The sequence below is a fragment of the Eumetopias jubatus genome, unplaced genomic scaffold (genome assembly GCF_037043125.1).
Source record: "Eumetopias jubatus isolate StellerSeaLion01/CBP00866 unplaced genomic scaffold, mEumJub1_p1.0 scaffold_7, whole genome shotgun sequence".
NCBI classification, from domain to species: domain Eukaryota; kingdom Metazoa; phylum Chordata; class Mammalia; order Carnivora; family Otariidae; genus Eumetopias; species Eumetopias jubatus.
The window spans coordinates 123,140,811-123,164,002 of NW_028274813.1; the positions used below are offsets into that span (position 1 = coordinate 123,140,811).

The window sequence follows — 23,192 nt, forward strand, 5'->3', positions numbered from 1 at the left end:
AGTTTTGTCCCATGCACACCAAAAGGGGAAAAAAAAAGGTTGGTGGGTTTACAATGACATGTGTGGCTTTTAGCGAGAACATTCCTGAGTAAACATCCATTTTGACTAGGGTTAATAAGAACCAATCCACTGCTTATGGTTTTACCTGTCTGGTGAGTAGGAGAATTTTCTACACACCAGGCTTCTGGTTCCTTATGTTCCACAGTTTGTTCCTTGTCCTCTCCCCACGCAGTCTCAGTGCCAGGTGCTGCAGCACACATTTCTACTGTGATGGGACCCCTTGTCCTGCACCTTTGAGCCCTCCCCTAGGTGAGTCAGCACAGAGGCTGGTAGGGCCCTCCTATACCAGGACAGCTTGCAAAAACGGAATGATAGTGGGAAAGACTACAGACCCCATAAATCTGTCGTCCCACAAAGCCCAAACTAAATGTATCTCATGGCAACTGTTCTCTCATTCAGGTCCATTGCAATATCATCTGATGTGAGGCAACGGAAAATTCAGGCCAAAACAAAACAAAACAAAACAAAAGATATTGGTCTGAACTGACTATACCAAAAACTGCCCCACCCGTGAAAATTTTGTAAAAGCATATGCCCATATAAACATATTGTTTGGGGTCCTCAACCCTGTCCTCAAAAGGGGCCGTTGAACTGAGGGGCCCAAAGCTTAAGCTGTCTCCATGTTGTACCTCATGGTTTATAATTTAATATAGAAACATCAGTAACCTACAAATAGGTATAAGGAAGTCCAACAAAGTTCTGGTCTTTTCCCTGTGATGATTGGTGGCTCTTTAGGAAATAAATATCAAAACCTTCAAAAAAATGTTTTCTTGTTCTTTTAGCTTCCTGTGTTGCCGGCACCTGGTCTACCAGTTGTACTGATGCGGTGAAGTCATAGAGCCCAGCAAGCGAGGGATTACTCTTCCCAGAAAAGGCTTTACAGCAGTGCTGTCCCATAGAACTTTCTGCAATGATGGAAGTGTCCTGTGTCTGTGCTGTCCAAAATGGCAGCCATTAGCCCCATGTTGCTAGCTATGAAGCCCTTGAAATGTGGCTGGTGAGACGGCATAATTGAAGTTTACTTAGGTTTAATTAATTAAAACTAAAATTAAAATAGCCACATGTACCCAGTAGCTGCCACATAAGGCAGTGGAGATTTGAAGCCATTGGAGCAGGAAATTGACAGAAAGGGGAGGAAGTAGGGGGGCACACCAGCCACATGGTTGCAACCAGCCTGGGGTTTTTTGTTTGTTTTTCAAACCATTTTATTGAGGCATAATTGACATACAAATCACTGTACATATTTAATGTATACAACTTGATGAGTTTGGAGATAAGTACACACCCCAAAAACCATCACCAAAATCTATGCCATAAACATACCTATTGCCTCCCCAAAGTTTATTGATTACTATTATTATTTTATGTGTGTGATAAGAACACTTAACATGAGATTTGCCCTCTTAAGGGTGCTTGGGTAGCTCAGTTGGTTAATCGTGTGCCTTCGGCTCAGGTCACGATCCCAGGGTCCTGAGATCGAGTCCTGCATTGGGCTCCATGCTCAGCGAGGAATCTGCTTCTCCCTCTCCCTCTGCCCCTCTCCTTGCTTATGTGCTCTCTCTCTCTCTCAAATAAATAAATAAAATCTTTTAAAAAATTTTAAAAAAGATTTACCCTCTTAGTAAATTTTTAAGTATAGAAATCAATATTAACTATAGGCACTATACTGTACAGTAGATCTCTAGGTCTTTATTCATCTTGTATACCTGAAACTTTGTACCCCGTTGACTTCTACCTCCCCATTTCCCCCTCCCCCCAGCCCCTGACAACCACCATTCTATTCTCTGCTTCTGTGAGTTTGACTATTTTAGATTCCCCATGTAAATGAGATCATGCAGTATTTGTCTTCCCGTGTCTGGTTTCTTTCACTTTCAGGCTCATCCTTGTTGTTACAAATGGCAGGACTTCCTTCCTTTTTTTTTAAAGGCTGAATAATATTCCATTGTATGTATATACCACATTTCCTCCCCCATCTATCCATTGATGAACATTTACAGTGCTTCCATGTCTTGGCTATTGTGAACAACGCTGCAGGGAACATAGGAGGGCAGGCATCCCTTTTGAGATCCTGGTTTCAGTTCCTTTGGATGTATACCCAGAAGTGTGATTGCTGGATAATATGGTGGTTCTATTTTTAATTTCTTGAGAAAGTTCCATATCGTTTTCCACAGTGGCTGCACCAGTTTACATTCCTACCAACAGTGTACCAATGTTCCCTTTTCTCTACATCCTCACTAATACTTATCTTTTGTCTTTTTGATACTAGCCATCCTAACAGGTGTGAGATGGTATCTCATTGTGGTATTGGTTTGCATTTCCCTGATTAGTGATGTTGAGCAGCTTTTCACGTACCTGTTGGCCATGTGTATGTCTTATTTGGAGAAATATCTATATAGTTCCTTTGCTCATTTTTAAATCAGATTATTTGTTTTTTTGGGGGTTTTTTTTTTTGCTATTAAGTTGTAGGAGTTCCTTATATCAACCAGGGGAATTTTGAAGAGAGAAAGCCCAAAGATAGTTCTGCTCAAAGCCCACTAGGGCTCTTGTCTTTCTCTCTCAGACTTTCTGGAACAGCCAGGTAGGCCAGACTGAGGAGGGAGGAGGGGAGGTAACTAAGCCATTTGACACAATGCCTAGGACCCATGAAAATGTTAATTTTAACTTTAATTTCTTTAAAAAATTAGAAGAAGAAAAGAATTTTCAGGCTGAAGAAAATGTTTTAATATATAATATTAATGTATTCATCTTTATGTCAACCCACCCATAAAATATGATTTAAAAATTTTTTTTTAATCAAGGAAGGAACCCTTGAAAACAAAAGTGTGTAGGACCACCAAAGTCTTAATGTGTGTGGGGGGAGAGGGTGCTTCTTCTACCACTTACAGCGCATCTTGGACTCCCAGGTATCTAAATGGCCATCTCCCCTTTGAATGCTCCCCCAGAGGCCGCAGATGGGTCCGAGACAACCAAGGTTCTCCAACAATCCCAGGGTCAGAACAGACTCCTGCACCCAGGCTTGGAAAACGCCCCTCTACACTGTTACATACTTGGGCAAAGGGCAGTAGGGAGCTGGGGAGGGGTTCAAGAACCGTGTGGGAAAGGCAGAGAGGGGAAATGCTATGTTCTACAGTGAGTTTATGAATCGTTACCACCCCTCTGATACTGACCCCATAGAGGAGGAAGCATGGGTTCAGAGAGGTTGAGGCACTTGCTCATACTCACACAACTGGGATTTAAACCTTAATAAGTCCTTGATCTGACACCCAAGCCTAGGCACAGATCCCTGGAACCCCTTCCTCAGCCACTGTGGGACCTTGGGCAGAGCATAAAGAGCAGCTTCTGTGCGGACCACCCCGCCATCCCTGAAAGACTTCCCTTTTCTCCATTCCTGCTCCTTCCAGAGTGGATCCTGTAGGATCTCTGGGCCTCAATTTCCCCTTTGTGCGTGTGTGGGGGCGGGGGTCTCCCTCTAGTCACAAGAAAGGGAGGGAAAGGGGAGAACTTGGCTCCCCCCCCCCCCCCCGCCCACAATGAGGCCCCAACTGCGGGTCTTCCCGGAAGCCCACCTCCCCGCGCGCGCCGTCCCGCGGCAGGAATGGAGCTCGGCCCCTTTAAATCCCGTCCGGGCAGGCCCGGACCGCGCCCTTCCCGGATCCGCGCCTGGGAATCACTGCCCAGCGCGCGCCCCCCGCGCTCCCCCGCGCCCAGCCCGAGACCCCGCGCGCCGCCGACCAGCGCCAGGCCTGCGGGCGCAGCGGCCGTGCGCACCATGAGCCGCATCTACCACGACTGCGCCCTCCGGAACAAGGCGGTGCGGAGCGCGCGGCTGCCGGGGGCCTGGGACCCCGCCGCCCACCAGGGGTAGGCCCGCCGTGCTCTGCCCCCGCCTCTCCGACCCCCGGGGCCGGCCCTCCGGCCCCGGCTTGGAACCCCGGCTCCGGGATTGGGGAGGGGACCGCGGTCCGGGTGCGGTTGGGAGGGAAGGCAGACCTGGCCACGGCTACCACCCCCCACCTCAACGCTCCCCTGCGCCCTGCAGCCGGAGCGCACCCCCTAAAACACAGATGGGCTTAAATCTCCCCACTGCCCCCTCCCCACCCCGTACCCTTCCCGACGCCTACACGGAGCTCGAAAGCACCGATCTTTGTCTCAACCCCTCCCCAGCCGCGACTATGAACTCCAGCCACTTGCCTCGGCGCCCTGCCCGCAGGCCTTGGCACAGGCCGCCCCGCTTCCCGCCCCGGAAGGGAGGACGTCGCAGTGACCCCAACAGCGCGGGGCAGTTGGCTTGCCGTGGCCGTGGGAGGGCAGTGCCTGCCTGGAGGCGCGTGTGGGCTCGGGATGGGGGGGGGGTGGCTGTCGCAGGGACGTTATGAGAACAAATGGACCATTCCATTTGGTTAGAAACGCAAGAATTTGGAGGTGAGGCGGTGGGTAGGGTAAGTAAAGTAGAGCGGGTTTCCATTTTCATCCCCGTCTTTTCTTGTCCCCACCCCTCTCTCATTTCTGTGGCTCTAAAAAGGGAAGCCTCCTGTTCTGCTTTTTATGAGAACTAGAAGCGGGAAGCGGGGATCTAGTTCCTCTCGGCGAGGGACCCGGCGATCTTGGGCTAGTCATAAAACTTCTAAGTTTGGGTTTTCCCACCTCTAAGTGGGTATGAATGGGGAGAAGAATAGAAAGTGTTTTAAGACAGGTGGAAAAAAAAAAAAAACAGGTGAAAAAGGAAGATACTTTATAGCACCTTAGACCCCTCCCTCAAGTTTGGCTAAATAAAAAAGTAAAATCCTTTATATTTAGTAAGCATATAATAGTTTACAAACACCTTCACTTACACGATTTATGCTGTCATCATCACAGAAGCAGAGTGAGGTGGCTGTTACTCTCCCATTTTGTAGATAAGAAGACTGAGGCTCTGCTTATAGTGAGCCCTTGTGGGACGGGTCACAGCTTGGTCTTGCAGCCTGAGGCGGTTCCCCCTACCCTTTGTGCAGCGCCCCAGTCTTTGGGACCCTTGGAGGAATGGAGGAATGGAGGCCCCATGTGAGAAGCGCAAAGAAAATAGTACCAGGTCCGCTGGGCGGCCGGGAGGGGGGTGGGGGGCAGCCAGGTGACTAGCAGATGCTTGTGGGCCCCGCTTCTGTCCCAGTCCAGACTCTGGCCTGGGCCGTTGAACTTGTGGTTCTTCCCTGAGGACTGACCGAAGCAGGGGATCCCTTCTTTCTCTCACATCCCCAGGGGAAACGGCGTCCTGCTGGAGGGAGAACTGGTAGATGTGTCTCGCCACAGCATCTTGGATGCCCAGGACAGGAAGGTGAGGATGCCTCCCCGGGGACACCCGCAGGGCACTGGCTTCCGGGTCCTCAGCCACCAAGCCATCTCCCTGTGCTTGGCTCTGCCAGTGCACAGACTTGGGGTACAGCTCATTCCTGGAGGGCCTGGTAGGGCAGGTGGGGGGTGGGTGGGGAGATAGCAGCCTAAAGGGGCCACTGGGTGGGAAGGGGTCAACCGGGACTGTGCTGGGTGGAGGACAGAGGGCAGGACCTGGGTTCTTGCTGACAAGACAGACCAGCCCTAACCCCAGTGGCGTGTTTGCGGCTGGGATTGGGAGGGTGAGAGCAGAAGGGGTGAGGTGACTGGTTTGGCGCTGGGGCTGTGTGTGAGCTGGAAGGCACTGTGAAGAGGTCCTGTTGCTTTCTGTTAGAGTGCTGGGAGCCTTGCTGGATGCGCAGGAAGAATGGCTCTTTATTCTGGGAGGGCCAACAGCCCAGATTCCCGGCTTCTGGTCTGGTGGTTCCCACCGCCCGAGGGCCTGATGGACAAGGTCAGGGCAGGTTAGCGGCCTGGGCGGGTGTGACAGGGTCAGCAGCGACCTTCCCCTTTCTAGGTACCGGGTCTGTTCCTGGGAGGTCTCATGTCCTTGGAATTCTTTGGAATTGCATTATTTTAAATGTACTGGTGGAATTTGCTTTTAGAAGGAGCCTTGAAGTTCTCCCTTTGCAAAGCGGTGAATCTCTTGGCATGGGCTCGCTCGTCTTTGAATACCACTGTATGTGGCTGGGCACTTTGGGTTTCTGGGACCTCCTCGTTCATACAGGCGGGGACGTTGGGGTGGGAGGTGGGTTGCTGTGTGCAGGGCCTTTGTCCAGCCTACAGTCTGCGTTGTTGACCGTGCTGGGGGCTTCACCTCCCGTGTCCGCACGCCTTTTTCCCTTGAGCTCTCACGCCCCTGGGGTCATGCCGTCTGTCACCCCGCCGTCTCAGGTGTGCACAGACACACCTGCACTTCTTGCCCGTGTCGCTTTCCGGAGCACTCGTTCTGAATTTCCACCCCCTTTCATACAGCCCCACCCTAGTGTGCCGACCACCTTAGCTCCTTGGTCTCTAAGGCCAAGCTCATCTCCTGGCCCCCAAGGCAGGCCAGAGGCCTGGTGCTATTCAGAGCCTGTTGCTGTCCTGCGGCCCAGGGGAGAGCCTCTGCTCGCCCACCCCCTCCTTAGTGTGCAGGTCAGCAGGGTAGACAACCAATCTAGAGCCCCCAGCCAGCCTGCCCAGCAGAGCTGGCACTAGTAACTCCAGCCTGATGTGGGGCTCTCTTAGCCTGGCCCAAACGTGCCTCCTCTGAGTTCCTCCTTCCTCGTGATAAGACAATAGACCTCCCAGCCGCTGGTCACAGCCCCGCAAACCCCCACTGTCTCTCCCTCCCCTCTCCCCCAGGCCGGCCGTGCCTGGTCCTCTTGGCCTCCTCCCTTGACTGTCCCTTCCCTGGCCCCTCCCTTCCTCTTTCCACTGGCCTCACATGGGCCTCAGGAACTTCGCCTGTCCTCGTCAGTCTTGCACCTGCCCCTCCTTCCTTCTGGCTGCCCCCAGCGCCCGCCCTTGCCCGGCAGCCAGCTTGTTTTCCGAAAGGCATCTCTGAGGATCTCGCTGCTGCTGAGAAGCCTTTGGGGATTCCTTCTTGTCGACCCGATCAAGTCCAAACTCCAAAGTACCAGCTCAAGGCCCATCTCAAACTGATCCTACTTGCATTCTCAGCCTGGGCTCCCACGAGGCCTCTGCGTGCCCTGCGTTGCTCAGACACGCACATGGGACCTTGACCTTGATTTCGTACCTGTCCCAGGCTTTGAATAGTCTCCCTACACCCTTTTCCCCCCGCAGTCGTAGGTCTCTCCAGCCTTGGAGACCTTGCCTTTTCTGTTTCTCCTAGGAGGTGGATTCCTCTTCTTCAGTCTCTGGGAGCGTGTCGTCCACCTGCTTGGATTAGAGTAGCTGGCAAACAGCATGGACAGCTTGCTCCGTGTCTCCCGCTGTGCTTGCTCCTCTGTCCTCTCACTGAACCTTTACAGCACTCCTGAAAGTAGACAGCACGTTGTCCCCATGCTCCAGGGGAAACTGAGGCTAGGAGGTATTTGCCTCAGGTCCCACATGTGTTGGAAGAGGCACAATGGCCGCCCTCACTCAGAACCCTTACACAGCCCTTTCCGTGACACGTTGGCTTCTTTCACTCCTGCGTCACAGTATTTGGGGTCCTTGGTGCTTGGGTTATGGTTTTGTGTCTGTGTTTTCTGTCTCTGGCTGGGTGGAGACCGTAGGGTCAGGCCCGGGGCCTGCCGTCTCATGGCTGTCTCCGTGGTTCATTTTGTATGGCAGCTGCTGTACTAAGCACACGATTGGATGAATGAATGACTATTGGGCCGGGGGGGGCGGGGGGGGCGGCGTCTGCCCAGTTTGAGTATCTTTTGGCGCTGAGGTGGGATTCAGGGTGGAGGGAGAGGGTGGGGGGGGCGGTTTGCAGTGGAGCCCTGTGGGAAGTGTGTGTGTTGGAGGGTGGGGGGAGTGAAGCACCCCCCCTTCACTCTCTCTCCGGCCCCAGGAGCGCTACTATGTGCTATACATCAGGCCCAGTCGCATCCATCGCCGGAAGTTCGACCCCAAGGGAAATGAAATCGAGCCCAACTTCAGCGCCACCAGGAAGGTGAACACGGGCTTCCTCATGTCATCCTACAGTAGGTATCCTCCATCCTTCCTCCCTCGGGGCCTCCTGACCCTGTGGCCTTTCTGTGTCTCTAGGGGTCTCCTGGCCCCTAGTGAGTGTCTTAGTTGTGGTTGGCCTTGAAGCCCATGTCTGGCCTGAGGGCCCCCTGGCTGGACTCCTTCCTGCCCCCCCCCCCCCCCGCATTCACTCAGAGGATCCCCAGTGCCCCACCTCAATCCCCAGGGCCTGGCTGGCCTTCCGCCTCCTGCAGTCTGGCAGAGTCGTCCATGTACCTGGCTCTGGGCTCTCACTGCCCTTGTGCAGAGCCTCCATTTTCCTGCCCAAATTCCCATGTGATTCTTAGGCCCTTGGTGACTTCATTCCTCTTTCCAGCAGGCCTGTTAGGAGGCTGTGATAGCCGGATTAAGGGCCTGTCGGTGAGGATGGAGGGACTGGACAGATTGGAGACAGAGGAGGGACAGTGGCCTCAGTGTTTGGAGACGGGGCGAGTGAGGGAGGAGTCAGGGACGACCCTGGGGTTTGGGCTTGGCTGCAATTGTGGGGAGAAGAGTTCTGTCTGGGACGTGTGGTCGCACTTCCGGGGGGACGTTAAGCAGGGCAAGGGCTGAGTGGAAGGGGTCAGTTCAAAAGCCCTTGGTGGGAGTGAGGCATCTGGGGAACCCCGGAAAGCATCCCTGACAGAGCTTGGAGGTTTTACGCCCTGACGGAAGGGGGTGTGGGCTCCATGGGCTGGCTGGCTGCTCTCCAGCAGAGCCCTGCCCCCGGCTGCTGGTGTGGAGAGGACCACCTGCAGGACCGTTTTGGGTTGCTGAGCTGGGGGGTGGCTGTGCACACCTTCGTGAGGTCTCGGGGCCTTGTGAGCCCTCCTGGCCCTGCAAATCCTCACTTCTCAGTCTGGGACACCGCTGCCCACCCCCTGGTCCCCAACCCGGAATCTGCAGATTTGGGACATTTGGGGCAGGCAGGTGAGGCTATTGGAATCCTCCCTGAGCCCCGAGCTTTGCCAGGATGGGGATGAGCAGGCCAAGGGAGAGTATGGGGATCACCCCTGTTTGCTGCTCATTCCAGCAGACCCCAGCCCAGCCAGGAGACCCTGAGAGCCTGGAGAGAACCCTGGCTTGTCACTGGGGACTCCGTGGGAAGGCAGAATTCTGTGGAGGGTTGGGATCCTGCCTCCTAGGATCTGACTAGCTGTGTGACTAGCTGTGTGACCTTGGGCAACTCACCTGACCTCTCTAAGCCTTCGTTTTCTCCTGTGTCAAAAAGGAATAATTAAAGTAGTTACACGCACTGAGGGTGTCCCACACGCCAGACCCTGTGCTGAGCGCTTTACGTATGTTACTTCACTTACACCTCACATCAGCCCCGTCAGGTAGGTACCGTTTTTATCCCCATCTGTCAGGCCCAGAGAGGTTAAGTCACTTGCCCGAGCTCACGTGGCTTGTGAACAGACCGGCACCAGGCAGCCTGGCTCCAGAGCCCACACCCGTAACTCCTCCGCTAGGAGTCCCTCGGTGAGTCCCCGGCACCGTGGGGTCGCAGAGCCCTACCTCCAGGTGGTTATGAATATGTGAAACACTCAGGCCTCACCTGGCTCCTGAAAGACCCCCCCGCCCCCACGTGCTTGCTGTTCCGGCACTAACGACCTTCTTGTGCTGTGTGCCTACAGAGGTGGAAGCAATGGGGGACACGGACAGACTCACGCCCGAGGCGCTGAAGGCACTGGTACAAAAGCCAGAGCTGCTTGCGCTGACGGAGAGCCTTACCCCCGCCCAGACAGTGGCGTTCTGGATGTCCGAGTCAGAGATGGAGGCGATGGAGCTGGAGCTGGGGGTCGGGGTACGGCTGAAAACCCGAGGCGATGGCCCCTTCCTGGGTGAGCATGTCCCCATGACCTGTAGAGGCTCCTGGCCTCCTGTTTGAGGCTCCTCTGTCCCTCCTGCTTAGAACTCATGGGAGCAGGCCAGGTCTGCTTAGCCCTGAGATTTAGTTCTAAGTCTCTGGACAAGTGCCCTGGGGCCAATAGCCTAGACACTCTGGATCCTGGGGTGCCACCCAATCCTCTGGTTCCTGTGGGTGATGTCTCCTATCTAGTGCCTTAAGGATCACACTCAGGGCCTCCCCGAGGGCACCCAGGTCTGGGAGAACAGTGGTTTAACCCAGGCCTCGGAGACCCCAGCAGAACAGGCCAGCCCCCACTATGTTTCCAAAATAGGGAGATGGCCCATTCAACTTCTTCCCTCCTTTCAGAGTCATTAGCCAAACTTGAGGCTGGAACAGTGACCAAGTGTAATTTTGCTGGTGATGGAAAGACAGGGGCATCCTGGACAGACAACATCATGGCCCAGAAGTCTACGATGGGAGCCACCGCGGAGACCCGAGAGCAGGGGGACGGGGCAGAGGACGAGGAGTGGGTAGGTCAAGAGAGATGACCGTGAGCCCGGCACTGGTACAGTTTACCCCTCGGCAGGAGTTTTGTCTGCACGGGCTGCGGCGGGTGTAGGACAAGAACGCAGCAGCATACATTTCACACCCCCAGCTTTGGTGGAATTCCATGGGATTCCTGAGTGGGTGTTAGCCTCGGGAAAATTCTTTTCAAGGAATGAAGGGTGACCACTTGAGACCTTTCCTTTTGGTGGGTCTGAACTGTGCCAATCTACAAGAAAGTCCCAAAGATTGATAAAAGCAAGGGATGGAAAGAATGGACTCTGGAGGGGAACCTGTGAAACCTGATGCTGTTAAATCTCCAAACATTTTCACTTCCAGTGAATACATTAGCCATGTTGTGGCAGCTGAGCTGAATGAGCATTTTTCCCCCTCCTTCGTTCTGGGCTCCCTGCCCAAAGTGGCTGGAAAATGGCTGGCTTGGTCCTCACTAGGTCGGGTATTTTTTTTTTTTTTTTTTTGCCAAGGATCAGCCCCCTCGTTGATCTTTAGTCTATCCACAGTCGATGTGTTTTTCTGAAGCGTATTTCACCCGAAGATTTGAATTGTTGTCAAAAGTCCCCAAATTGAACATTTAAAACCAAGTCACAGAAGTATGGGCTATTTATCTAGGTGATGCCAATAACGACATTCACCAGAGAAAGCAGGGCAGGAAGAGTGGAGGGTCTGGAGTCCCCTTTGTCTTAAAAAAAGTGAATCTCAGAATGAAAAACAATTAGAGCCACCAGGCCCGCTCCCTGGGCCCGCTCGAATGAGGTGAAGCCAAGAACGGTGGCTGAGGGCTCCCCTGGTACCTCTCAAGGGAACCCTTGTTTGTCTGATGACTTGTAGGAGACTTTTATGAAATGCACTCTGTTCACACCTCTTTACTTAACCCCTAGGACGACTGAGGTGAGTGGGAGTGAAGCGCCCCCTGGGCCCACCAGCACTGCTGAGAATCTCTTGCATCAACATCGACTCTGGAGTTCGAGGGAGCGGTCCGCCAAGCCTTCCCTGGTTTTTCCTACAGCTGCCACGGAATGCTCTTGGAATAAGCACTGCTAAAATCAAATCCAAGACCGTGGTGACGTGAGCAGTGGTGCCCCATGCTGTGGCTCATGGAGGGGCCCTCCCTTGATGCGAGTCTAGATCTCCTAGACGTTTCCATGGTGGCCCTTGCCCTTAAATGGCAGCCTTGTTTCTGGAAGCAGTCAGTGGAACCGAACTTGGTCTTTGTGTAGACTTGGGGAATGTCCCTCATCTGCATGCAGAGTGGCTCAGGGGTCCCTTCCTCTGCCCTCGTATTTTCTCCTATACCTTCCACACCTGCTTCCCCCCCCCCCCCCCCCCGCCCAGTGCTCTGAGTTATAATAGTCTTTGCTCTCCTGTTCAAACCTCCGTGTCCCCTCTGTGCCCTTTTCCTCCCCTAGAGCTGCCAATTCTTTATTCCTCCTCTGGTTCTCTGCCACACTGGGGGGGTTGCTGTCTCCTGACCTCCCTGGCTGCTTTGCTGGGGATGCTGTTCTCAGGGAGGCCTAGAGTCTTCACAGGTGTGGCTGGCTGGTCCCCACCTTTCAGGCTCACTCTGCCAGGCCACATTTTGATAACACCTTTGCCGCTATTGTTCTGTATTTTGAGAACTTTTTCTGAGTGAGTAAATCTTCAGAAAAGGATTCCTCTGCATTGACCGGGTTATGTCAGGTATAAACGGTCTTCCAGCTGAGCAGTGATCCTGTAAGAAGGAAGCCATGTCTTTTTGATCATGAACCTCGCCTTGCTGGGTAGTGCGCCTGCACTCAGATCCATGACGGGGTGTGGAGTTGAAAGCCACGTGTCCTAAGAATGGGGCAGAGACTTGGTGGCATTTGGATCCTGCTGGCCTCAGGGACAAGACAGGGTGGTGGTGAACTAACAAGTATCGAGTCCCCTAATGTATCGAACATGGCACTAGATGCTTTCCATGATGATAATCATAGCCACTGACTGTTGAGTCCTTCCTGGTGCTAGTGCGCATATCCCCTGCTTTTCAAAGTTGTGTTATGACACTTGACGTTTATGAAAGACCTACCTTAGTACCTGTTTTTTCTAACGAAAAGAAATCTGCATTTTTATGAAAATAAGGCAAAAAAAAATGAAAATAGCATTCAGCATTTGTTTCGCAGGGAGCCATTATAGAGGCTGCGCACCCCAAGTAGTGAGAGTGACCCCACCAGTCTCCTCTCCTGGGAACATCTATGCTTTACTTCAGTTGATTTTGTGTATGTGTCAGCAAGATGTGCCCAGAAAAGCCTAAGAAAACGCTCAAAAATTTTTCCATATAAATGAATGGTGATTGCTTACTCACTGTCTCCCATTTCAGTTTACAAAAGGTTTCGTAGGAATGCTGTACTTTTTGGATAGTAGGGGAAACCTGTACTTGCTAAGCACTTGCAGTATCTTACTTCACTGTCACAACAGTCCCGTGAGGTATGTGTGATTATTATACCCAATTTTTTCCATATGATTCCGAAGCTCAGAGGCTCCATCTATAGTATATAGAGGAAAGAGGAATTTCAACCCAGGCAGTCAGATTTCAGACTCTGTATTCTTTACTGGGTTATTCTGCTTCCACGTGTACACTACAGGGAAGAAAAGGGGCTTCAGAGAGGTTAAGGCTACTTTCCCAGATTCACAGCTGATAAGTGGCACAGCCAGGATTTAAATCCGGGGCTGTCGAAAGCAAAGCCTATGTTCTTCCCCTGTCCTTTGCCTCCTTGGACACGGGGGCCAGAGGAGTCCTGGCTCTGTGAAGTGGGGTTATATTCCTAGACTTTAGGGAACTTGCCTAAACCTTTGACTGCTGGTCTGCCCAGGCTGAAATCAGTTCTATTGGTATTAGCAGTTGAGCAAGTAATATTATGCTTCCAGAATTTACTACTATGGTTCCAATTTTCATTTACCTTCTTGCATATTTGAGCCTGGGCTTGACAATATGGCTGTGAGGCTTGGGATTCACACTTCAGTGAGGCCACCTGAAGTCACAGGTCACTGGTCTGCTTGCGATCTCTTCTGTTCTTGTTGCCCTTTTCTTAGTTCAGACCTTTGTGACCTCTCACCTTGACTGTTATAATAGCTGCCTCCCTGGTGTCCTGTGTCTGAATGGGGCTGGCTGGGTGTTGAGCATGCTGGGGCCTCAACCATGGGGGTGGCCAGGGAAGTGGTTAAGCAGCAGGAGGTTGGGGGATATTGACTAGAATAGAGACACCCGGTGAGGGCATCCTGCTGCCCATAGCACTGTGGCCAAAGGGTATGGCAAGGTCATATAGGCAGGCCACCATTCCAAAAAAGGAGGTCCAGTGTGTCAGTGGGGGGAACCCTGGGCAGCAAGTGGGCTTAATGTCTTGGGTGGGTGGGGAAGAGATGAAGGGAGGGAGGGAGAGAGAGAGAGAGAGAGAGAGGAAGGAAGGATGGAAGGGAGGGAGGGAGAGATGGAGGGGGGAAGGAAGGAAGGAAGGAAAAGGCCTTTGTGGCTGGAGCTCAGAGAATGGGTGGAGGTAGAGGTCGTTTGAGATGATGCAGGAAATCAGGCATGACATTTTTAGCATGTTAAGTATTTTAGGACTTTATCCTTAACTTCCTGGAAGCCAGTGATTCTGGGGAGAGTGATATGATTTGATTTGTTTCTATCAAATCACTTGACTGCAGAGAAACTAAAGGCAACGAGCCCAGCTAGGAGACTGCTTTAATTGTCACAGTGAGAGGCTAGAGTAGTTTGGTGTATAGCGACGGGAGTGGAGATGGAAAGAAATCCAGGTAGATGGAGGAGGAAAGGGACTCCCCAGCAAGAAAAGAGCACCTGAAGAGCCATGGGGGTGGGGGAGGGGCCCGCTCCTGGAATATACAAATTGTGTACACGGTTGTTGTTATACCATACCTGCACATAAAATTTGATAATCCTTTTTCAATTAATGTTGTATAATCACTTTCCATATTGCTACACAGTCTTCATAACCATTGTTTTTTAAGATTGACTACCATTTAATAGCTCTATCATTGTCCAATTTTTGGATAATTAATTGATTCCTACTTAGAGATAATTTAATTAACATGTCAGTAAGTGTTTTAGATTATATAGTTCCCTAAATCTCACCCATACAGCCTCCCTGCCCTGCCCCCCCCATGCACCCCCCATCCCCCACTCCCACCCCCCTACCGTATTTTTGTATTTTGAGGTTATTTCTTTAGGGACAGATTCCCAGGAGTCAGATTACTGGGAATCTAGGAGTTTTTTGTAAAAGTTTTTTTCCCCAAAAGTGTTGTTCTAAATTATGATTTTACCAGCACTGTAGGAGAGGACCATTTTCATGCTACCCTTGCCAGAATTGGGTGTAATAACATTTAAAAGATAATATTTGATGGGCGCCTGGGTGGCTCAGTCGTTAAGCGTCTGCCTTCGGCTCAGGTCATGATCCCAGAGCCCTGGGATCGAGCCCCGCATCTGGCTCCCTGCTCATCAGGAAGACTGCTTCTCCCTCTCCCACTTCCCCTGCTTGTGTTCCCTCTCTTGCTGTGTCTCTCTCTGTCAGATAAATAAATAAAATCTTTAAAATAAAATAAAAAATGATATTTGATAAGGTAAAAACAATACTTTAAAGTTAATACTTTGTGATTAGCCTTTCCCCCCGATTAATAGTGAGCTTAAACATTTTTCCACGTTCATTACCCAGATATATTTCCTCTTTGCTTCCTCAGGTTCTTTGCCTATTTATATACTGAAGGTGGAGGTCTTTTCGGCTATTTAAATTTTAAACATAAGCATTTACCATATTTTAACAACTTTTCTGTTTTTAAAAAATTGATTTTCTTACAAACATAAAATCTTTATATAGATGTATCTGTTGACTTTTTGTGATTTTTATTGCTTCTAAGCTTATATTCTCCTTTCAGATGTTACTCAGTTTCAATTCTTCCATTTTGGTTTTTACCTGGTTTTACATTTAAGTCCTTAATCTACTCCGCCTTTAATTTGTGAAAGGGCAGGAAGTGAGATAACTAAATAGCTTATTTTCAAATTGCTAACCAGTTATCCCAACATATTTATTGGATTCCTTCCCACTCTCAAGTTATGATGGCTCCTACATCACATGTTAAAGTTATTTTATACTTAAATTATTATTCTATTTCAATAAGTCTCCCTATAGTAATAATTTGAACTATCATAGTAGGTTTTAATAGTTGGTAGAGCTAAGTCCCCCTCATTATTCTTCTGTTTTAGAATTTTCTTTGCTATTTCTCCTCAACATTTGGAACATTTTGTCAAGTTTCAGTGCAAATTTATTGACTTTGGATTTTATTTTTTTTTTAAGTATGCTCCACACCCAGGGTGGAGCCCAACGCAGGGCTCGAACTCACGACCCTGAGCTGAGATCAAGAGTCGGATGCTTAACACTTCGTTTTTTTTTTTTTTAAGGTTTTATTTATTTATTTGACAGAGAGACACAGCGAGAGAGGGAACACAAGCAGGGGAAGTGGGAGAGGGAGAAGCAGGCTTCCCGCAGAGCAGGGAGCCCGATGCGGGGCTCGATCCCAGGACCCTGGGATCATGACCTGAGCCGAAGGCAGACGCTTAACAACTAAGCCACCCAGGCGCCCCTACACTTCGTTTTTTTTTTTTAAGTTAAAAAAAATCTGGCACCAAGAGTAATACATATTTATTTTAGAAAATTCAAAAAATGAAAAACATCGAATTTCACTGCTGTTTGTCAAATCGCTTATGTACTAAATTATATGCCATGCATTGTTCCAAGTGCTTACAAACAGTAACTAATTTTGTTTAACCGTCTAAGTAGAAAAAAACCTAGTTTTATAGTAAAGGAAACATACTATGCCTGTTTTACAAAGGCACTTGCCCAAAATACCCAGGTGGTCAACAGAGCCAGGGTTTTAACCAGGGCAGTGTTGTTACAAGGGCCTTGTGCTGAACACTTTGTGATGCTGCCATTCCATCAGACATGATTATTATTCATATTTTGGTGTATCTACTTACAGTCTTTTACCAAGTGGGATATCCAGGTACATACCTTGTGTGATCTTTTCACTTACAGATATGCCATGAACACTTACCTATACCATATACCTTTCACAGTATTATTTTTAATGACCATTTAATATTCCTCGTGTGCATGCGGAACAAGGCATTTAACAAATAACTCGTTTCGGAATAATTTGTTTCCCATTTTTCCCTGCAGTTAACACTGCTGAGACGTACTTTTTTTTTTTTAGATTTTATTTATTTGTCAGAGAGTACAAGCAGGGAGAGGAGCAGGCAGGGAGAGAGGGAGAAGCAGGCTCCCGGCTGAGCAAGGAGACCAATATGGAACTCGATCCCAGGACCCTGGGATCATGACCCGAACCGAAGGTACAGGCTTAACCGACTGAGCCAGCCATGTTCCCTGAGATGTACATTCTTGAGGTTTTTCACACGTCCACAATTTTTTTATTATAAATTCTACCACGAAACGCTGGGCCTAACGTTCTCCATATTTTAAAGGCTTTTGATGTCCACGGTCAGTCCTCTGGACAGGTGATTCCAACGTGTAACTCTAGCTGCTATAAGGGACGTGGCTCCCCCTCACCCCCACTAAGTCATTAAAAGAAGAAACAAAATCTACCAATTTGGGATCGCCACATGGATATGCGTGGAAGAGTCCCTGATTCCACCCTTCACTACCGACCATGGAGAAACGGCCCTTTTGCACGAGCATGCATTTGTGTAATTCACCGCAGCACTGTATGTAACACGGCAAAACGAAAATGAACCAAACGCTCCCTAAGCGGACAGTGGCTAAATTAGCGGGCACGTCCACACCGCGAACCGTCCTGCAAGTGTGACGGGGAAGGCAGGACCGTACGTTTTCGCGCGAACGGCGGGACAGAGAGGTCCCCGCCGCCTGGTCGCCTGGGAGCGCGGCTGCTTTCGGGAGCTTCGGCTTCGGGATCTGTTTTTCCCACGTGCTCCGCCCTGGATTCTGCGGCAAGCGTTCCCTCTGGGCGAGCGGCGGAGGTCCGGGTTCGCGCCCTGGCCAGGCCCTGACTGGCAAGCCGATGCTTAGCCGAGGTGACGCCCCGGCCCGGCCCCGCGGTCATAACCGGCCCGACCCCCGCGAGCCCGCCGCCCACCCGGGAGCTTTCTCCTAGGGGTGCAGGGAAGCCGGACCCTTCGCGGTCGGGCCCTTGGGCGCGGGGGCACGTTTCCGCCGGCCTTGCCCCGCCGCGCACCGAGCGGAAGTGGCCGTGTTGTGACGGAAGGAGATGCTTTGTGGGAGCCGCCGGCGGTGGGAGGAACGTGGCCGGCAAGGATGATTCAAGCGATTCTGGTTTTCAACAACCACGGGAAGCCGCGGCTGGTCCGCTTCTACCAGCGTTTCGTGAGTGCGGCCCAGCTTCGTCACGTCCCTTCGGAGCGCCCGCGCTCCCCCTTCCCTCCCTCTGCCGCTCCGGCCGGCTGACCACCTCGGGCTCCTTGCACCGGGCGTGACCCTCACACTCGTCACCCTCCTTGCGGGACCCGGGCGGCTGTCGGGCCGTCTGTCCCACCCCCGCGCTCCCTCACCTGGACCCCTGCATCTCTCTGCCATTTGGTGACACTTCCCCTTGGGTCTCAGGGCTCGCTGAATGACGGTGGGGTGTGCCCCATTGAACGCGACTGATTGAAGTCCCTTTAATCTTGTCGGTCGTTAAGCGCCGTTGTAAGAGTAGGAAGACATATGCCCGCTTATGAAAGTTTTTGCTTTGGCTAGAGGATCTGGAGAAGTGCTTTCTTGGGCTTATTTTGCTTCAGTGCTGGCCGGGACTGCCCAGGGACTGGATACCCTTCCTCCTGTAGAGTTGAAGAAAGTCAGTTTAAAAGTGGGAAGCGGTGAGAAATTATAAATGCTACCGCGTGAGGGCTCAATAAGTGATAATGTAAATCTGAGTTTTCCCAAAAACTCCCCTGGGAAAACACAAACATCGTTATTTGTCTCTCGCCCTCCAGCGTTGTATTTCTTCGTGGCAAGGTTTCAAAATGTGACGGACATAATTGGTGAAATGAAGAGGGTAAAGTGAGAAAACTCCTGTTCAGGCCTCAGCTCACCTTTTTTACCCCGTGTCTATTGACCCTGTGTTTTTCCTCTCTCTCTCTCTCTCTCTCTCTTTTTTTTTTTTTTTGGTCAAATAGATATGAACAAAACAATTTTACCTTTTTCGTGGAATTTTTTAAGCTAGATTACGTTTTATTAAATATTTTGAGATAAAACTATTAACATTCGAGAGAACCATTCAGTTTGTATTTGCATTTGTGTGTGTGAATTTTTTTTTAGGTGCTATTGAGAAATAAATCACATACATATAGTTCACCTATTTAAAGTATACAGTTCAGTGGATTTTAGTACATTCACAAAGTTGTGGAACCATACCCATGGTCGATTTTAGGACATTTCCATTTCCCCCAAAAGAAGCCCCTACCCATTAGGAATCATTCCCTATTTTCCTCCTAACTCCCTCAGCCCTAGGCAACCACTAGTCTATTTTGTGTGTCCCTAAATTTTGCCTATTCTGGCCATTTCATGTAAATGGTATACAGTATGTGGTCTTTTATGACTGGCTTTTTCCACTTAATATGTTTTTAAGGTTAATCCAGCTTGTAGTATGTGTTAATTCTTCATTCCTCTTTATTGCCAAGTTAACGTTCCGTTGTATGGATATACCATACTTTGATTGTCCATCAGTTGATGTTTCTACCTATGGCTCTAGTGGATAATGCTGCTGTGAACATTCACGTACAAGTTTTTATGTACACATACGTTTTCATTTCTCTAGGTTATAAACCTAGGAGTAGAATTGCTGGGTCATACGGTAACTTTATGGTGACCATTTTGAGGAATTGCCCAACTGTTTTCCTAAGTGGCTGCACTGTTTTACATTCCCATCAGTAATGTATAGGAGTTTCAGTTTTTCCACCTCCCTATCAATATTTGTTACTATCTTTTTGATTAGAAACACTTTAGTGGGTATAAAGTGGATTCTCATTATGGTTTTAATTTCTGTTCCCTAATGACTAGTGATGTTGAACATCTTTACAGGTCCTTATTGGCCATTTGTAAACCTTTGGAGAACATAGAATTTTTATAAGAACACATTAGCTTGTAAGTGAAAGTTACTTTGAAAACGGCAGAGAACTAAAAAATATGAGGGATTGTTAAAGTCATTGAGGCATGTAAGCAAGTGGTAGTTCACCTTTCTGTTGAAATTAGAAATTAGGGGCGTCTGGGTGGCTCAGGTCATGATCCCAGAGTCCCGGGATGGAGCCTTGCCTATGGCTGGCTCACTGCTCAGTGGGGAATCTGCTTCTCCCTCCGCCCCTCGCCCTGCTAGTTCGCTCTTTCTCAAATAAATAAAATCTTTTAAAAAGAAAGAAATTAGTTAGCTTCACTGTTTCATTACCACTTCCCCTATGACTGCTGCTGCCTGCCCCTAGGGTCAGATAAAAGGCTTTAGTTTGAAAGATGTTTTTATCAGGTTAAAAAGTGCTGATACTTCACTTGTTTTGTATTTCCAAGTACACGGAGTTAATCCTTTACACATCCTCGCGTCAGTGAGCTTTGTGACTTTAAATGGAAACCAGGAAAATAGTAACTGATTGACTCAAACTTACAGTGACTAGTGAGTAGCAGGTTTTCTTTTTTATTTTTTTTATTGTTTTTTTTTTTTAAGGATTTATTTATTTATTTGACAGAGCGTGCACGGGACAGCATAAGCAGTGGGAGCGGCAGGCAGAGAGAGAAGCAGGCTACCCAAGGAGTAGGGAGCCAGCCAGAGGCAGGGCTCCATCCCTGGATTCTGGGATCATGACTTGAGCTGAAGGCAGATGTTTAACCAACTGAGCCACTCAGGCATCCCGTTAGCTGGTTTTCATTGATTGAGTAAATACTGAGAGCCACTGTTCATCCACGTTGAGTCAAAGTTATGAAAAATAATTTCTCCACAGTTACATTTTCCCTGTTTTTTTTTGTTTTTTTCTTTTATTTTTTTCAAAAATTTATTTATTTATTTGACAGAGACACAGCGAGAGAGGGAACACAAGCAGGGGGAGTGGGAGAGGGAGAAGCAGGCTCCCCGCTGAGCAGGGAGCCCGATGTGGGGTCCCAGGACCCTGGGATCACAACCCGAGCCAAAGGCAGACAACTTAACGACTGAGATACCTGAGGCACCCTCAGTCTTTCTTTTAAATAACTATTTCAAACTAAAATTCAATTTTTTTTAAGATTTTATTTATTTATCAGAGAGAGAGTGCGCACAATCGGGGAGCGGTAGGCAGAGGGAGAAGCAGGCTCCCCGCTGAGTAAGGAGCCTGTTGTAAGACTCCATCCCAGGACCCTGGGATCATGACCTGAGCTGAAGGCAGACGCTTAACCGACTGAGCCACCCAGGCGTCCCAAATTCAATGCTTTAGAAAGAAGGGGTTAACATTACTTGAATCTATTTTCTGACTCTTAGGGCAAGTCCAATCTGAAGGTTTTCATAAGCTTTGCTACTCAAAGTATGATCCCCAGACCAGCAGCATTGGTATCACCTGGAAGTTTGTTAGCAATGCAGTCTCAGGATGTACCCCAAACCTACTAAATCAGAACCTGTATTTTAATAACATTCCCAGGTGATTCATTGCACATTGAGATGTGAGAGCTTTTAATTACTTTTGTCTTAATGATCAGTTTCTTCCTTCCATCATCCTTTTTTTTTTTTTAAGATTTATTTATTTATTTGAGAGAGAGCAGGGGGAGGGGCAGAGAGAGAGCATCTCAAGCAGGCTCCCGGCTGAGTGCACAGCCCATGGCAGGGCTCAATCCCACAGCCCCGAGATCATAACCTGAGCTGAAAGCAAGAGTCGGAGGCTTAACTGACTGAGCCACCCAGGTGCCCGCCATCATCCTTTTATTTTTTTTAACCATACTTATGAACTTCCTCTGTATAAAGAGTGTGAATTTATAACTCACAATGTGAGTTATCAAGAGGTATCATTACAGTTGAGCTTTCTTGTGTATGTGAAAAAAAAAGTATAACCATTCAAAATTCTAATCTGTAAATAGAACTTTTTCTGACAGTAATACTTTGTTGGTGAGTAACACCCCATCTTATATGTAATGCCATATTACCAGTACAGAAGATGGAAAATTCAGTTTTTGAAAACATGATTACACAATTAAATTTTGACCTCCTTGAAGGGTTAGGCCTATTGACATTTGTTATTTACCTTGGCATAGATATTTTCTAGGTGAAGGCAAAATATTCCAGGACTGGCCTTCTAGTTATCTTTGACCTTTTATGAGAGTTTGTCAGTTCTCCTTTCCTTGTTTTTTGTTTTTTGTTTTAAGATTTTATTGATTTAGAGGCGCCTGGATGGCTCAGTTGGTTAAGTGTCTGCCTTTGGCTCCGGTCATGATCCCTGGATCCTGGGATCGAGTCCCACATCAGGCTTCCTGCTCAGCGGGGAGTCTGATTCTCCCTCTGCCCCTGCCCCCAACTTGTTTTCTCTCTCTCTCTCTTTCTCAAATAAAATAAATAAAATCTTTTTTTTAAGATTTTATTTATTTGAGAGAGAGTGTGTGAGCAGGGGGAGGGGCTTAGGGAGAGAGAGAATCTCAAGCAGAGCCCCCTGTGGGGCTCAGTCTCATGACCCCGAGATCATGACCTGAGCTAAAACCAAGAGTCAGACGCCAAACCAACTGAGTCACCCAGGCTCCCCGCTCCTTTCCTTGGTTATTAACTATAAGGCTTACCTATCAAGACAGTAATGGTTAGTGACTCAATGTCCAGGTAAATACACCCTAGCTTAATTCCTGTAACTGAGTCTTTTTTTTTTTTAAGATTTTATTTATTTATTTGAGAGAGAGAGAGAGAGAGAGAATGAGAGAGAGTGAATACAAGATGGGGGAGGGTCAGAGGGAGAAGCAGACTCCCTGCTGAGCAGGGAGCCTGATGTGGGACTCCATCCCGGGACTCCAGGATCATGACCTGAGCCGAAGGCAGTTGCTTAACCAACTGAGCCACCTAGGCGCCCCGTGTAACTGAGTCTTTCCCATTTTCCATAGATTCCCCTTTTATTTTTCCTTTATTCATCACTTCTTTTTTTCTGGAAACTGGTACCAAATGTTCAGATTGTTCCTTGTTTAGAAGCACTTCTCTCCCTGTTCATCCCCATCCATGGAATGTAGTTTTTCAGACTGCCTCCCCCGGTACTGATTCACTTTTATTTCTTTTATTCCATTAGCCAGAAGAAATTCAACAGCAGATTGTTCGAGAGACCTTCCATCTAGTTCTCAAGCGAGATGACAACATCTGTAACTTCTTGGAGGGTGGAAGGTAAATCATGGGCTTCCGTTTTCTCCCTGTGTATCCACTGTTGGGTGCCCTTCATCACTGTTGCCTCTTCAGGTAGTACTCAAGTGTCAGGTGGGTACCTGAGCTGCTCACGAAGAGACCCAATTCTGTTTTGGAAGCTGTTGAATGGTTGTGCTTCCGATACTGCTCATTTCGATGTTTGGTTCCTGGGAGGACGGCAGAAGAAAAGGTGAGGTAAAGTGGTTTTAGGCACCTCTTCCAAACTTGGTTGCTGTTCCCCTGGTAGACATGGCCTGTTGTTTGGCCTGTGCTCACCTGTCTGTTGTACCTGTTCTCATTCTTTGGCATAGGGTTTCTC

The 23,192-nt window shown here is 49.2% G+C and overlaps 2 protein-coding genes across 10 annotated transcripts in view; both read left to right on the forward strand.

Moving 5' to 3' along the window:
* The first annotated feature begins 3,735 nt into the window (after positions 1-3,735).
* On the forward strand, positions 3,736-11,807 carry ARPIN (actin related protein 2/3 complex inhibitor). Of its 4 annotated transcripts, XM_088024947.1 has the most exons (7): positions 3,850-3,921; positions 4,956-5,128; positions 5,296-5,371; positions 7,931-8,063; positions 9,723-9,929; positions 10,304-10,467; positions 11,380-11,807. In XM_088024947.1, exons 2-7 carry the CDS (start codon positions 5,088-5,090, stop codon positions 11,386-11,388), a joined length of 630 nt encoding a protein of 209 aa, XP_087881073.1. In that variant the 5' UTR covers positions 3,850-3,921; positions 4,956-5,087; the 3' UTR covers positions 11,389-11,807. The 4 variants fall into 4 exon arrangements, with proteins under 4 accessions (XP_027977942.1, XP_087881073.1, XP_027977943.1 ...); XM_028122141.2 differs by lacking the exon at positions 4,956-5,128 and having other exon boundaries at positions 3,736-3,921; XM_028122142.2 differs by lacking the exons at positions 3,850-3,921; positions 4,956-5,128 and adding an exon at positions 4,417-4,482.
* Positions 11,808-17,751: 5,944 nt separating this feature from the next.
* AP3S2 (adaptor related protein complex 3 subunit sigma 2) overlaps positions 17,752-23,192 on the forward strand; it is a 53,800-nt gene continuing 48,359 nt past the window's right edge. For 2 of the 6 annotated variants that reach the window (XM_028122144.2, XM_028122147.2), the window contains exons 1-3: positions 17,795-17,883; positions 22,764-22,855; positions 22,928-23,063. In XM_028122144.2, the coding sequence (XP_027977945.1) occupies positions 22,822-22,855; positions 22,928-23,063 (170 nt within the window). In that variant the 5' untranslated portion in view covers positions 17,795-17,883; positions 22,764-22,821. Of the gene's footprint in view, positions 17,884-18,491; positions 18,554-22,763; positions 22,856-22,927; positions 23,064-23,192 lie in introns of all 6 variants that reach the window. The other 4 variants (XM_028122145.2, XM_028122146.2, XM_028122149.2 and 1 more) reach the window with 4 other exon arrangements.